At 42.3% G+C, this 17,499-nt stretch overlaps 1 protein-coding gene across 1 annotated transcript in view; it reads left to right on the top strand.

Annotated features, from left to right (window-relative positions):
* LOC126092924 (uncharacterized) overlaps positions 1 to 17,118 on the top strand; it is a 57,819-nt gene extending 40,701 nt beyond the window's left edge. Inside the window, exon 6 of the mRNA XM_049908655.1 lies at positions 16,282 to 17,118. Within this exon, the coding sequence (XP_049764612.1) occupies positions 16,282 to 17,059 (778 nt within the window). The 3' untranslated portion in view covers positions 17,060 to 17,118. The remainder of the gene's footprint in view (positions 1 to 16,281) is intronic.
* Positions 17,119 to 17,499: the final 381 nt, after the last annotated feature.

Here is a 17,499-nt window from a genome sequence, read left to right as displayed (position 1 = left end):
GCTCCTCAAATCAGCCTTCACATTGTCCTCCCATCTACGCCTCGGTCTCCCCACAGGACGTTTTCCCTCTAGGTGCCCTACCAGTACTCTGCGCGCTGCCCTGCCCTCAACCATTCGAGCTACGTGACCCGCCCATCGCAGCCTACGTGATTTAATACCGATTATGTCGGTGCTTGAATAGAGTTCGTGAACCTCTTCGTTACGCAGTTTTCGCCACATTTCGCTAATTTCATCCGTTTTTGCTCCGAAAATTTTCCTCAATTTTGTTTTCAAATACTCGAAACGGCTTTTCATTTTGCACAGTGAGAGACCAAGTCTCACGCCCATATAGCATAACTCGTAGAATAATAGTTTTGTATATTCTAATCTTTAAATTCCTAGACAATATCGGTGATGAAAGTAATCTATTCAGTAAGAAGTAGCACGCATTTCCCGCCCGTAATCTCTTCTTCAGTTCGGATTCGATCTCATTTCTCGAACTGATGTCCACTCCTAGATACTTAAATGTGATCACTTTTTCAAACTGTATGTCTCCAACTCGTAACATTTCCTGATCTGCTGCTGTTGGCATTCTAGTAGTAACCAGATATTTAGTTTTGTCTTCACTTATCCTTAGACCTACATTTTCACTAGCCTTGACTGACTCATTTGCTGTTACAGATTCTTTCTTATCGCTAATGATTAGATCATCTGCATACCCTAATATCTTAATATTTCCATTTAACTCCAAACCCTCTGAATTATCTGCTGCCATTCGTACAATATATTCTAGGACTAAATTAAAAAGTAGCGGAGACAGGGCAGCTCCCTGCTTAAGTCCGTTCTTTATTACAAATTCTTCTGACTCCAATTTCCCCACGCGTAATCTACCTTTTCTGTTTTTCAAACTCACTTCTATAAGTCTAACATACTTCTTTGGTATTCCAATTCTGTACAATTTTGATTTCAATACTGAATCATATGCTTTTGTAAAATCTATGAAAAGATTTTTTTTCCAAAATTTGACGCAGGGTGAATATAGTTGATCTGTTCCTCCGAAAGCCGGCTTGGTAGTCCCCCACAATTTCATCTGCATATGGTGTAAGCCTGCTTAGCAGAATATTCGAGAAAATTTTGGAACATACTGGTAATAGCGATATCCCTCTATAATTACTACAATCCATTTTGTCGCCTTTCTTCACAATTGCATGCTTAATATTTTTAGGCGATTATACAAATGGCACTCCTTTTACGTATGTAATTGACCTGATCCCATCTGACCATTCAGGACTGGCTTTCACACTCGACAAGCATTTCATACACGAGTCGTCTTGCATAAGTTACGTCGAAAGGATGTCTAGATAATGCTAACTACACTAAGGGTACGAAGTCCAGAATGCATTAGTGTGTTCATAATTCCTTACAAACAGTAAAATGGCTGTAAGGATTGTATAAATTACTTAGATCTCAAAGGGACAGCTGTATACTGATAAACATGTTTAATGAACGTAAACGGAAGCGATACGAGAAAAACTAGCAAGAGGGAATAAAATAAGTCACTTAAGATGAGTTCGGCCAAGAATTAGTGACGTGATGGGACACAATCAATTGCTCTTTGCAATATTGTACAATAGCAATATCAGTTAAACATGCATGAAATAAAATTACGTCCACCCTGCAATGAATAAGTAATGGTAAATTTGTCGTTAACAGTTGCAAAGACCCTAAATGGGACAGGCATGAGCTTCTCCCCTTCAGCAAAGATTAAAGGGATAATAGAGAACAAAATCCAAATTAGAATGAGCACTTAAAAGCAGTGTGCAAGAACGCATCAGTATCTCTCCATGCCCTACAAACATACAATAAGCTATTCCCTCTTGACCTGAAAATGAAACCTGTAAATCCTACTATTGATTATAGCGATGTAATCCTGCTAGGCCTTTCTCAGAGGCCACGGCGCCTGGAACTGGTTATGAATGTGTCTGCCACCTTCGACTCTAGGATAATATTTCACCATCGCAGCAACCCTGGCTGCATGGAGACAAACGCAGATACATACCCTCCGTCCTCTGCCTTATTAACGTGTACTGTCAATCTCTCTCTTTGACCTTAGTGCACGTCTGAACAACATGACACCCGTGCCGGTCGGAGCAAAATCCTTGTCCCATTCCATCGTTCAGCCACTTTCGAAGCCCTTTTTAGTAGCAGGAACGCTACTCTGGAATAATGTCCTAAATTAGATTACAGAAATCAGTAAAGTAACATCTCCAGCTCCAGAAGACATGTAATGACGTAGCTGCTACAGCACCGATGATTACCACTATCGCTGTAGGCGTTAGTCACCCTTGCACATCCTCCTTTCTAACCAGATCTTACACACTTCCCAGTGATCGTAGTTGGTGCAGTCTCCTTAAATTTCCTTTCCCCAGAAAAAGCTGTATCAGGAAACGTCTGTTCTATACATCAATAATTCTTTTATGTCTGTTACGTCGTCATTATTAGTCACAATATTACTATTATCAGTATTAGTTGTAACAGCTGCCAGTATTATCTTTTAGTTCAGTAAGTGTGATTTACTCAAATTATCACTATACACTCAAATCATTTTAATACTGTTTGTCAAACTAAAATCATTTCGTATGTAACTCTAATGTAAATAAAGTTACTGTATTTGTAAACTCCTCGTCAGATGTCAGACGTCAGACATCTCTGATCAGAGCAGGTTAAATAGATAAAGTAATCAAAATAAAGCAGCAGCTACTTAAATGACGTGCTTTCAAGAGTCCTGTTAAGCTTCGCAGACTCTACTCGGGCCTAGCGCTGCCACACGTAAAAGTACTGCGCCCGACCTTGTAGAGTCGAGGCAGCATCGACGCCCCTTGGACTGTGCTCTCAGGGGCTCGAGCTCATGCCTCTCGGTATATGGCACCACTATCGAGGAATCTTCTGTTCGAATTGGAACCTAGCACCAGGATGCTTTCTCTGCTTGTGAGAAGTGAAGGGCCAACCCCTCTAGACTTGCAGTCATAACTAACCTATTGTGAACAGGCGAGAAAATCTCCCCCGCCCCTCCCCCTCCGCGACTGTTTTCAACTGGGTTGAAAACAAAGCTACTCCATGCCCATACGAAAATCTAACAAGATAGCATCTAATCTGAACTGAAAATAGGGTACTGTAACGGATTATTCACAGTTCTTGTGTAGTTGTCATTTGTGCTTCCTCTACAGGGCTGACGCAAGAAGCTTAATGTGAAGCCAGAGGGTTAATTGACACTGACTGGTTTCAACTGTATTCTCTGCTCTGTTACAAATAGACTCACGCAGTTCCAGTTTCATAAGTCCAGTTAAAATTTGCCTAATCTGCTTTTCAAGGAAAACAAAAAGGCTTTCCAATATTTGATGACTAAGGGTGACAATATGTCGAAACCAGATCGCAAGTAACGGTTATATTCAGACAAGATTATTTTCGTCAGACTCATCTAAAGTAGTTCATATCTAAGATCACGATCAGTTAGCAACATTAGCAGTAAAAGCAGTTGACATTACCTGAGAATCGTCTAAGAACCAACATACCTGTTGTAACGCGCCGACTGGCGGTACCCAAGATCGAACTTACGACAATGGATCGTACTGTACCAACGTCGCTATGCCGTTAATATATGGCTTCCTGCCGCACAAAACACTTCGGCAAACCAATGGACCACTACAGCTTTAATTAGGTACAGTTTTTTATTTCACAGTCGATGTTACGACTGCGGATCGCTATCTGATTTTGGAAGATTCCACTCGTAGTGCAGCGCCTGGCGACTACTCGAAGTCCAGCTCGTACAGTGATCGCACTCTCAAGGAACAAATTGAAGACAAACCTCAACCACTGACTATGCAGCCGGCTCCAATATCGAATAATGGACAGCACCCTTACTTTACACAACGTCTAGATCCAACAATGACAAGATTACACTACGAATACATACATCCAAACATTCTAATGACAATGATCACCAACATCAAGCAGTAACTAAGAGATAGGTCGATTTAGGCAACAACTCTCGTTATCTAAGCTACTGGTCGAATCCAAGCATCAAATGTCTTCATATACAGTACCTGTTTATATTCTGTCGAGATAAATTCCCCAACTAGCGTGCAATTGTTCTCCCACACAACGAGATTCTCACAACGCAGTATATTATCTCTGGAAAAGACTCGTAACTTTTTAATTACTTACAAAAGTTCCTATTCCATATACCGTCGTGTTATGGCCAGTTTGTATTAAGACGCTTCCACCAATATCGATAAGAATTGAAATAATTTATGTTACCACTAAATCTCTTTCCACTTATTCCAGCGTTGCTATGTAAATAAGAAGTCTTCACGTACTTCAGATTTAATAACCTTTGTCCTTGGTGTAATAGTTGACATTTTGCGTAATAAATTAAAACTTCAATTCTACTTGCATTTTCGTAGACACTGTTTCCATCAATGAAACCGTTTCACCTTTTTAGAATATCTATCCTCTGTAGGTTTCTCGCGGTCTCACTCAATCCATGAACTTTCGATTAGGCAAACTTACAAATATCAGCGTATACTATGTCCTGCAACATGGTATTAAGATCTCAGGAACTGACCCTTTTCTTTTCTCATAAAAAATATGCGCGCGCGCGCGCGCACACACACACACACACACACACACACACACACACACACACACACACACAAGATACTAATTAAATACACATAAAGTTTGTTAACCCAAGAAAACTTGAATTTATTTTCTCTACGTATTTAAATACAATCTCATTCTCGTAAATGAGAGAGTGTCATCAAAGACTACACCCCACAACACGCAAATTCAGTAGTAAAAGAATTAAACAAAAACCCTAAGTGCCACCGCCACTTCAAATTTAACCTTGACAATTTAAAACAATTCTGAACCTCTTCAGTAGTTGACAATACGCGACCCGCTAAGTTCCCTACTTGAATTCGGCCACTCGTCACTTTGGCTAATCAAGTTTTTGTTTAGCTGCGTGCTGCTTGGAAAATGGTTCTCGACGCCTATCCTCTCCACTACTGGTGCACTCTATCACAATATAATGAAACAGTACGTATTTATTCGAGCCAATTCTCGGTCCGCTATAAGATAGTGGTATTCATACTACCACGTACATGTATTCGAAGCTTTTCCTTCTCGACACACACACACACACTCACACACACACACACACACACACACACACACACACACACACACACACACAAAACCCAATTACCTCTGGGCTAGCCGTGACCACTAATCGTACAACACGGACAGGATATAGGTTTCAGCGATTTCCAAAAACTCAGCACCTCCAAATCTACTTCTCTCTCTAACCAGGTTCACGCTGGATTTACTACAGCAAACTTTGCGACCGAAACTGTCAACAAGACGACAATCAATTGATAGCGCGTGCACCTAAATTCGCCAGCGAGTATTCAGAAAATTCCAGTCTCTGTGTATTTCGTTGCTCAGCTTTGGGAGGAAACAACCGTCACAGCCACGTATATGAGCAGGGGCCTAACAGACTAAATAGCCACGCTGCCTCCGCGAACTGTACCCAAATTAAAGTACTGGTGCTACCAATCAAAACTCCTTTCCCTCTCCCAAGCATTAACCGCCAACTGCGGTGCCTTACTACGCCACTCAGTGGGTCGCTCTACTATCAGACCTAGACGCACACCGATATATCCACTTAGTCGGTGAGAGGCCTACATGGGAACTAACTCTTTGTCACACGGTAGGAACCACTGAAAACGAACAAACACGCAGCGCCACGCCAGCTTTTGACAATTAATTATTCGCTGCTGCTGTCGGTTCCCTACGACAGCGGCCGGCTGCTCCGCGCCGCTCAAGCAGCATCTCTGCACCCAGCAATGGCGAGTTGTTCCATTGCTGAAGTCGCGCGCGCTCACCACCTGTTCTTTCGTCGACGTTCGGGGCTTATCTAAAACATATTGTTTTTCTTAGTACATCGTCCACGTATATTTACAGTAACCACCAGATATTTTTAAGCTATCGTGTAGGAGGCTCAACACTAGTAAACGCGAACGTAACCCGTGCGTTTTGACACAGCACACTGTCTCCTTCAAATTACAGGCAAATAAAATTTATAGCCTTGATAGTCATCGTCACTTACCGTAAAAACATCATAAGACTTTGATGCTTACAGCGTGTGATCTGAGGCATCAGTTAGAAAACTGTGCTCACAGCTGTAGCACAAATAGTTGAGGATAGCGCCGTTAGTTGTGAGTCACCGTAAATGTCTACAGAAGCCATGTTCAAAGGTAGATATTATGGTTAACCGTTTAGAACCTGGCTTTTCTGGAGGAAGAAATTTTCGCTGTCTAACGCTCCTACGTGATTGTTCCTAGATTTTAAAAGCAAAATTTAGACAAATGTATGCTTGTTTTCAAAATATACTTCGGTCACATGGTTTCTTTTCACGGACTAAAACAATTTTGATTCATTCACAGTTATCTACCAATCAATAATTACCACGTGAAACAACACTCCATTAAGTCGGTAACCCTCTGACCAGTTCAGTATGGCCTGCGGCAATGTCTTCCTCTATAGCTTTCGCCATTTACAACGCCCTCTCGTACTATGAGCGTTATTCCTTGATGCCATAAGACAAGTCTCCTTTTCAATTTTTTTAATACAATCTTTCCTCCTCTGGTTCTGCTGGGAACCATATAATTCTTCCCTAGTACACCAAATTGTTACGCAAGTTTGGCGCAGTGGATTCTCAGTAACATGCAGTCGGGTTTGCTGTCGATAAATACTACTGCAACATGAGCTGCAGCCATGTGTGCCTGTGAACATCTTGGCTACAACATACTGTCGGTTACGCCTCATCAGTCTATGGTTCAGGTAGTAATTTTCCAGAGGGCGCTCGTTCTTCAAAGTGATGAGGGTCTCCAGCCCAATGTGGAATGGTGGAGACTCAATTTGTTTGACTCGATCAGAAAGGCTGTAAGGACAATCGATTAAATACTTACGCCTTTATCTTGGCATTTGAGGGGATACCCTGTGTAATATATTGATTATTCCTTGCTACTGTAGTGTTATCTTGAAGCTGTGAGAAAGGAGGACAGGCGTTCCAAGGCGCAGAAGCAGAGACGATGCTGAGGCAGACGAAACTGAGAGATATTTTTACATGAAGTAAACCGTAAGGGGAGAGCCTTGCGAAAATGCAGACGCCTGCAGAAGCGGTCCCAGGGCGTTAGTTACTCTTCAGGGAACTAACGTACCCCTTCATGTGTCTAGACGCTGTAGAAGGTTGCGGCTGTAGAACTTTGTAACAGGCGCGTGGTAGTGTATAAAGCCAGCTTGATACCAGCCCTGAGAACAGCAACGTCAGTAGGCTCACAAGGGTTAGAAAGAGAGCGAAAACGCCAAAAACTGTTGACCCAGCAGTCCCTACTCTGGGGAGTCCGAGGGGTGGGGCTAAATGACGTATAACGATGTTGCAAGTCTTATTTGGCAGAGCAGTTACGTTTAGCTTTCAGCTGAACAATGTTGATGCCAAATATGGACTTAGTGCAACTGAATCAGTAATTGTAAAAACAACATTAGTCCAAAAAAGTAAATTTTTCAGGAGAAGCAAAAAACTTTATACAGGCTAAATAATGGACAGAAGGATAAATCCATTAATTTTAATATTGACTGTGTATGTTAGGTAAGCTTTAACAATAAAACAAAGTACTTTAAATGTAATAACTCTGCATGAACGATTTTTTTTAATTATACGGACTTATGTTGTTACTGCAGGATGAACATTTTGGACTGACATTTCAACATCAACATTTGTTTATGTTATCAAAAATTACTTTATTGTATAAATTTAATATACAATATTACTTGTACATTGTCTAATATTGTTTTACAGAGAAATTGAAAAATATTGTTAATGTATGCACACACTGTATGGAAAGACTAAAGATATGACGATGTAAATCGTGACATTAGGAATTAAATTTCTTTTTTCACTTAACAGGACAATGAAGGATTAACACTACACTATACAGGTTATTTTATACCAAAAATGTATTATGAATCATCTTCAGGAGTGTCCACAGAAGGCCACTCAGTCAATTCCAGATAAAAGGCTTTGTGCTCATCGGGAATATATTGCATTAATTGTCCCACATCTTTCAATTTTTTGACATCGATTGCAACTTTGTTATTATATGCAATTTCTGCAGGCAACTTTGGTTCTGTCTGTAATGAATGTCGCAATGAAAAGCGGTGTTTTACGAGACCATCAATATGATAGTAACAGTCAAATTTACCTGGAAGCATTTCACTGTGATGGAAGCTCATAAATGAGGACACTGTGAATTTCACTTTACTGCTTTTGTCCACATTCGTCCCATAACTGTCGTCAGACAAACAGGATCGCTTATAAAATTTGGGCCACCATTTTTTGTAACCCAAAATCTCTTCCGAGGTAACAAGCTTTACATTAATATTTTGTTTTTTGGATGATGTCACCATACATTGAACATACTCATACAAAGAATATATTCTGTCTTTTCTTCTTATCACCCTCTTTATGGAAGCAAATGTACGACCACATGGTAAAAATGAATGGCCACGCACAGGAAAATACTGGAATACATCTTTGAATCTGCCAGAACTTACAAGGCAGTTCATTACCCTAACCACTGTGTTGTTCTTATTTTGTGCAGGGCACCCATCCGAGAACAGGTGTAATTCAGTAGCACTATCAGGTATATCTGTGTTGATGTAATCAACCAAAAACGAGCATACTTCGTTAGGTCCTTTGTGGGCAGTACCTTCGTGATACATATATACCTTGGATTTGTTGCTCTTTAGGTCTGTAATACAGAATGCATTAACGTTAATTTGCCGTAAATAAAAAGCTTCCTGTACTGGGAGCTTAGGCAACTGCAGATTTTGCATATAATCGAAACACAATGCTACCACATGCTCATTTTCTGCACACTTCTCCTTAACAGCATCCATCTTTAAATAGAATTTTTTGCTTCTTCTTTTATGTACCATGAGTTCCGCTACAGCCACACGCTTTGCAGTATTGTTCAATGATGGACTCTTAATCTTCACTGAAAGTGACTCACAAGAGCAGCAAGTATCGACTTGCGGCCGCCCAAAGCGTAAGTTAAAACGCTCATTGAAAACCCTTAAATAAATTCCATATGACACTCTGGTATGAGGATATAACTTCATGAACAGTTCGTACATACTTTTTACAGATAATTCAGGATTTAAGTAATACATTTCTTTGCTTGAATAATGTGAGATTTTCGTAGGGAATGTTTTAATATGCTCCTCAATTATCGATAGGACTTCCTGTGGTGTTGCATTGGTTGAAGCAGTACGTCCTCTACTGTCACATGGGCGAACATTATTTTTCACACTGTTACAAATTCGTCGCACACGTTCATTTGTAATGCCAAAAAGGCTGCAAAATGCCTTTTTGCACACTTCGACCCGCCCAGCATCTCCAGTTACCACGTGATATCGATAATTTAGTGCTCTTGGCTTAGGCTGGCCATCACTTTTCCGGGGTCTTCTGCGTACCACGTCTTCTTTTTCGATCAGCCCTGCAAGGTAACCATCTTGTGTGTTCTTACTCTCAAAATCGTGAGATTTAGTGAATATATCTATCTGTTCATGTTCAGAGATCCTCTTGAAACACAGTTTCTTACATCTGAAACATATTAATACACGAATACCAATGTCAGGAATTGTAAAGAGTTGCAAAAAAATTATTTACGTAAAATCAGTTACTTTTTATTGATAGAGTAAATTATCCATATGATATTTACGTACCATAAAACTTAGAACAGATGGGAACCTCTAAGAAGTAAAAAATACACAGACAGGAGATTAATTCACATAGCCTTTGAACTCACCCACAGTCAGGTCCTATTTTTACAGCATTAATTTCTCTTCCACTGTGATTCAGGTAACCAATTCCCTTCGTTCTGGCAGCTTTTATGACATTTCTTTTATATAGTTCCGGTTGCGCACCTCCCTTCTTCGACATTGTGCATAGATAATCCAAAGAAACGTGTTCTATAAACAAAACTAAACGGCAATGTATACGCAGCTGCTACAACAATGCACACAGGTAATTAGATCACAGGCGTCAGATATGCTGCCATCTGGCATGCATTATATTCACTACATGGAAAAAGATCCGAGTATGTTCGTTTGGTGCTGCCATCTGCCATTTCTTGCAATAATAACGTAAGTCCTGGACTGATGTTGTTACTGCAAAGAACACGAAAAACTGTATGCCTGTAAAAGCATTAAATTGTGTAGGACAAGTGTGATTTTTACATAGATGCTGCATCTAAGTATCCTGAAGGCTGCTCTGCATGTATCTAATTTTTGCCAAAAAGTGGACATGTGTTGTTTTTACAATTACCGATTCAACTGCATTAACATCCCCGCCTTAGGAGCAGTAGAGGGGTCTTAATAAACGGTGATCGACAGGCGCCCGCAAGACACCTACGGGATTGGCTCGGTGGCTTTAAGTTGGTAAAACAGTGCCCCCACGCGACTCTTTAAAACCCCCTGATTCCGCATTTTGGCGGAGTTCTCAGTCACACGATCTGGGCGCCGAATCCGCGGCTGTCGACTCAAGTCTCGGTCCAGCTCCGTGTATGTTTTGTTTGGCAACTAAGTTGTTGCCTTAAGATGCTGCTAGTGTTTGCTACTGTGGTTAGCATCCACTCCTGAGACTTCTGCACTGGCTTTTGTTGTAACAGTGTTATTCCTGCTTTTTCTAAACCTAGAACTAGTCGCTAGTGTATTATAGTCCAGTCTGGAATAAACAACTATTTCAAAACCCTGTTTGTCAAAGTGTCTCCACAAAGAGTTCCCTACCGACTCTCACCACCTGCATTTCTATTAACTGCCAGTACCAGTGTTGGCTCAGATAGAAGAAAACAATCAAATGCCTTCACTGTGAATTGTCCTTCTGCCTTCTGCTCTGTACCGCTCGGGAGCGCAGACTGACCAGCAACCCCTTTTCCCCTCTCCCACCCATGTCAGAACATGACACCTACTGGAGAAGGCCCAGGTGATAGTTTGTGACATAAAGCCATATGTGCCACTACCTGTAAGGTGTTCCAGTGTGCACGTTCAGGGACATTTCTTTCCAATATAAGTCGATCCTCCATGTGGTGAATGCAGACACCCCATGAGGGAGGGGCCCTTGTGTTCTATCGCCTGTTTGCATCAATTGTCATGACTCAGTCTCGATGCTCACTGGATTGTCCAATTTATAAAATGGAACAGAAGATTAGACCCTTGATAGGTTTTCCTACACTGAATCTCATCAGAAATGTGATAGTCTTCACCCTGTCTGACATAAAATTTTTGCCTCTGTTACATTCATTATCCTCCCTCCCTCCTCCTTGCCCCAGTCCTGCCCCCTCTTCACTCTTCTACCCTCTGCTTCCTTAGCCCTCCTTTCTTGGTATCACTTCTCCTACCAAGCCAGAATAGTGCCCATTGTCTGCTGGTGATGTGGCAAATTCCTGAGACAACACCCCTAGTTTTCCCACACCAGATACTTGCTGCCACAAGCCAGCTGCAGAACCTCGAGGCACTCCACTTACCTACAAGAAGAGAACAACATAAGTCCTGGGACAATGCCCATCCAGTGTTCCTGTAGATGCAGACTCCCTACTCGCAACCTGAGTCTGGCTGCTTGATTATGGAAGTTATACTGTCCTTGTTAGTGACATGGTGATAGGTGGTGTGACTGGCTTTGGCCGTTTGTCTCCCATATGGATCCCTGTTCCATGCTAATTCGTTGGAATTGTTGTGAATGGTGTAGTCACTATCCAGAGTGGCAATCCTCTAATGCCATTCGCTCTGCACATTTTCATTCTCCAGGAATCTCATTTTTTACTCGTGTTAACTTACACTTCATAGATTTCCTGCTTTGTCAAAAATGGGTTAGCACTTTGCTTTCTGATGGTGTTTGCACGTTAGTCTGTTGTGGTCTTCAGTCCAGAAACTGGTTTGATGCAGCTCTCCATGCTACTCTATCCTGTGTAAGCTTCATCTCCCAGTACCTACTGCAACCTACATCCTTCTGAATCTGCTTATTGTATTCATCTCTTGGTCTCACCTACGATTTTTACCCTCCACACTGCCCTCCAATACTAAATTGGTGATCCTTTGATGCCTCAGAATGTGTCCTACCAGCGATCCTTTCTAGTCAAGTTGTGCCACAAATTTCTCTTCTCCCCAATACTATTCAATACGTCCTCATTAGTTATGTTGTCTGTATGGATCTGTATAGTAAACTGTTACACCTTTCTACAACATTGGAACTGGTTAATGGCTAGATCAACTTGTACTCTGCAGCCATGGTTTGCAATCTCTGTATCCGTTCTAAGAGGCTACTTGTGTCCACTCCATAACTGTCCTTCCTCAGCAGCTCTGCACTTCGTCCTCCTTGACGATTTTAATGCCCGTCACTCTTTGTCGAGCTTGCTCTTATGATCTAGTTGTTTTGTGTCCTAAGAACAAAACAAAAAGCAAACTCTTTGTGTAGCAGTTCATTTAGCCAGCGGTCTCCTCATCGAAAATTTTCTTATGGATCACGACCTGATTTCCCTACCCATTTCAGTGCACTTATTGCACCCTGCCGTGGGTATTACACCTACTTCTCTTCCCCTTGTCATTCCTCTGGTCCCCACATTACCACCTCTATGATACTGACTACTCCTGTTGATACCCTCGTTCCCTTCCCACCTCTCGATGGCCACTTTACCCTGTTGAGTATCCATCTTGCTGACTGGCCTCTGCACAGTTCCCAGATAGTGTTTAGCCTCCTCTTTGTCAGATTGTATTGATGAAGTCGTACATGATGTGTGTGATAAGATTATTTGCACTACTGCCATTGCTGTCCACTTGAGAGGTACTTTTACTGCTATCCTGTCACATTGCAGAGCACGATCATCGCCATGCCATCACCACCTGTGATCGCCTTCAAGCCCTGCAATATCTTAAGAGGCACCTGTCCTCAGGTCTTACCACCTTCAAGTAATGGGCGTTAGTGTGAAGGCGTTTAATCAGAGAAAGTGGGTGTATTGGGAACGCTTTATCTCCTCTCTGGGTTCTTCTGTGCTTTAGTCAAAGTGAGGACCACATTCTGCACACGCAAACGTTGCCGATGGCAGTCTTCCATCCTGGGCCTTGCTCTACTGGATAGCCTTTATATAGATCCATCAGTTCTTGTGGAAAACCTTGTGGCCCACTTTGTCACAGCGTTGGCTTCAGTCTCCTATCTGGCAACCTTGCGTAATGGGTTGAAGATTTTTACTTAAATTTCATTGTCAGGCAGAATCGAACAATGACTCTACTGCTGAATGGGAACTGCTTCTGGCCCTCATTCGATCCATAACCAATTGATTTAACACCTCAATCTCCTCACAACGACAGTGTCCCCTCTGGACATTTAACCATATTTGTCTCCAAGCTGTCCTTCCCTCAGTGGAAGGAAAGCATTGTAGTTCCTTTCCTTAAGCCCAGTAACACGCCATCGCCCCTCGGTAGTTACTGGCCAGTCAGTCTAACCAGCGTCTCCTACAAGCTATTAGAACAAATACTCACTCACTGGTGCTGATGGATTGTCAAATCTTGGGACCTTTAGTCTCTTTGCTTGTCCAGCTTTTTGGAGGGAAAGTCTCCAATGGATCTGATTTGCGTGGAAACAGCAGGTCAGCAAGACTTTCTCCAGCGCCGCCATCTCGTCTGTTTTCTTCAATTTTAGTAAGGCCTGTGACATGGCTTGGCGCCATCACATGTTATTACACTCCATGATTGGGGGCTTCAGGACCCCTTCTCGATTTTTTTTATTCGCCACTTGTCCCACCAATCATTCGGAGTTCAGGTTGGCACCATTCCCAGCTCTCTGCAGATCCAGAAGAATGACGTTCCACAGGGTTCCATATTAAGCGACCTCTTTCTCGTCACTATTAATGGACTTGCCGCCTCTTGCAGACTGTTGGTCACTCCTGCTCTGTATGTGAATGAATACTGTATCTGGACTAGTTCCCACCCACTGGCTTCTGCGAAGTGACAGGTCCAGGGCGCCGTCCAGCGCACTTCCACATGAACCCTCTCACACGGCCACCAACCCATCCTCCATGAACCCTCTGGGAATCTTCAGCTTCCTTTTCACCTCCACCCCCATCTAATAAAAATCGGACAATGAAGGGATCCCACCACATGGTGTTCTTCACTCCACCTCTTCCACTTCAAATTTACCACCTCCCAGCTTCCTATCGGCCATACGAGATTGACCCATGGCTTTTTATTCTGTAATGAGCCGCCCACCCTTGGGATTGCAGAGCCCTCTTCATGGTGATCCATATTTTGCTAGACTGCCTCCCCCACTCCCCTTTCATACTCTGGTCGTTAGTACTAAATATGTCCTCCCACTCTCCTTGTCAAAGGTGTTAGCACATGAGTTACATACTTCCATCCATCCTCGATTTTCATTATGAAAGTGGTTTATCTTCCCAGAATTTCGTTCAGGCATTGAAGTCCTTCAGTTAGCATTGGTGTTGCTCTGGGTGGCCTTCCCCCCACCCTGATCCTTATTTTTTGTCTGGCCTTTCATGTTGTATCATTTTCCTTCTCTTCTTTCTCCTGGTGGTGTTCTCATTATGTTGCGTTCATGGCTTGGTGTGAAGATGGGAATATGTCGGTGGCAGTGCCAGTGTCCAGTCACACCTAACGCTCCTGTGGCGCTCTCTGCTCTGCCCCTTCCCCTTCACCACTCCTGTTCCTTAAACTTCCTGCTGCCAGGACGTTCCTTCTACCTCTTTCACTATTTTTCGTTCCCATCGATTTGACTATGTTTTTGGCATTGTTCCTCCCTTATTTTCTATTATCTTGGATCATGGGACTGATGAACTCGCTATTTAGTTCTCCTCCATCCCTCAACCAACGTACCAATCAACATTCGTCTATAGCTCCACATTTCAAGTGCTCAGTCTCCTCTGTTCCATTATACAGAGAAACATAACAAACCACTTCTGTGTATTTTGACACAAGCTGCTCAACAGTGCTACATTCACTTGTTGATTGTCTTAGAGATGCAAAAATGTGGCAGCACTTGATCATTATGAAAAGGTCACACACTCGCCAACTTGTATAAGAGGTTTCGATTGACAAATAATATTTCTTCGACCTGGGACACAGTAAAATTAGTGTACACAACTGTAGACAATCGGTGTTAACCCTTTAACATTCTACATAAACCTAAATATTAAGAGTTACAAAGCAGTTCGAAAAAGAGCTAGAGCTTAAACGTCTGTTAACAATACAGAGTAGATTACAAATGCTAGCTCTGAAATATGTGCCTGCAAGATACATAATTAATTCGAAACAGTGTCTCAAAACACACGAAGCCAGACACAAGACTGTTTTGTCTCTTTACTACTGAGACAAAAATATTGATAGTTTGTACAAACAGTGTGGCAAGCAAAGTATCCATTTCTGAAATATAGTCGTGAGTCCATTTTTAGACTGTTTCGAAACTAAAGAAAAGTGTTGAAGTGAATTCTCCAGTGGCTACAGTAACTGTTAAAAGTTTTTCTAACTACAAGTACATGGTGTTATAAACACTGACTCACTTGAGAAACGTCTGCATGCTGTCTGTGATAAATCATAATGATTTGACAATTTTTGTACATCTTCAAAGAAAGACATGTATTAAAGAAAACGTAGTGGATTTTAAATTCTTTGTCCTTTTCGTAAATTTGTACCTCTTACAAAGATCTTTACTGTAGCTCATTTTAAAACACATTAAAAATACATTTTAAATCATTTTTACGGTATTTTATAGGGGTTTTCAACACGCTTTAGTGATAATTTTTAAGATATTTTGGATATTAAAGTGTGGGGTCTACAAGCACTTAATCATATTCATAAACTAAATGAATTATCACTAGCAACTTCACTCTACTCAATCCTCCCCCATCCCCTGTCCACCCTCCACCTGCAGGCACCCCTCAAAACAAGGGCTGAAAGAGCCTCAGTGTTACACGTGGGCGCTGCTTCATGCAGTCTGTCGCCTTTTATGGTGGTGGGCCAGGTATCAAGTCCAAAAAACCTTTTTGAACAGTTTCGTAACTCCCAGTAGCTAAGTCGGATTCTTATTGCACAGGAGTGAAAATCTTCACTAGCAGCTACATGTCCAAAGGAATGAATTGTAGCAAATATTGCCTCATATCATTGCTCTTCCTGCAGGATTCCGGCAGACACACCTACAGATCAGCAGAGTCAGCGAAAAGGGTCAGAGTGTCCAGTGTGGGGAGAGGCAGCTCAGGTGGCAGACCAAGACAAAGTGGCTGCAGCCACTTTCGTACCCACATTTCTAGCCTCTGTGACCTCCACAGCCTATGGCAAACTGAAGCAGAAGTTAAAACACCAAGCGCAGGAAGAGTGCAGGGTGGAGGTGGCTGAGCAGCAAGTGGAGGTGACTGTGCACCGAGAAGAGGTGGCTGAGCAGCAAGTGGAGGTGACTGTGCAGCGAGCAGAGGTGGCTGAGCAGCAAGTGGAGGTGACTGTGCACCGAGCAGAGGTGGCTGAGCAGCAAGTGGAGGTGACTGTGCACCAAGCAGAGGTGACTGTGCACCAAGCAGAGGTGACTGTGCACCGAGCAGAGGTGGCTGAGCAGCAAGCGGAGGTGACTGTGCACCGAGCAGAGGTGGCTGAGCAGCAAGCGGAGGTGACTGTGCATCGAGCAGAGGTGGCTGAGCAGCAAGCGGAGGTGACTGTGCAACGAGCAGAGGTGGCTGACCAGCAAGTGGAGGTGACTGTGCACCGAGCAGAGGTGGCTGAGCAGCAAGTGGAGCAAGTGGGTAGCACAGCGCTGATGGAGGATGAGAAGCAGCATGTGGCAGAGCTAGAGATAGAGGGACCAATGGAGGAGGTCCCACCTGGGACAGAAGAGCAACAGGCAAGGAAACGGAAGAGCACTGAGAGCCCCTACAAGGTGACCCCAAAGAAGAGGGGGCGCAAGTGAAGGCGATGTTCCTGCAAACAGCTGCACACCATTTTAAGATATAAACAATTTTTAAACATCTTGGGAAACTTTTTAACATTACTTGAAATTTATCATTATGTTAATGAGGCTTTTGGCAAATGTTAACATTGACGATCACTACTACAGATGAAAGTAAATTCATGTTCAGCCCATTTGTCAAATTTTAAACCATTTTTATAATGTATTGCATTTACTGACGGAAAAAAATTTGGATAAGTTTTTGAGGCTTAATTCTCTGCAGAACTGAATAAAAATAATTTTTATTACTTCTTATGCGTAATTCATTATTTGTCTATGGTGAATAAATCATATAAGATGTATAGATTCTACTTCGCTTGAAACTGACTGGTACTGTCCTATTTGCATTCCTCAAGAGTTTTCCCAGTTAAATGAATATAAAACTTCAGAGAGCAGACCTG

This window comes from Schistocerca cancellata, chromosome 7 (assembly GCF_023864275.1).
Source record: "Schistocerca cancellata isolate TAMUIC-IGC-003103 chromosome 7, iqSchCanc2.1, whole genome shotgun sequence".
NCBI classification, from domain to species: domain Eukaryota; kingdom Metazoa; phylum Arthropoda; class Insecta; order Orthoptera; family Acrididae; genus Schistocerca; species Schistocerca cancellata.
The sequence above is the reverse complement of the archived record's forward strand: the minus strand, read 5'-3'. Positions and strand labels throughout refer to the sequence as shown.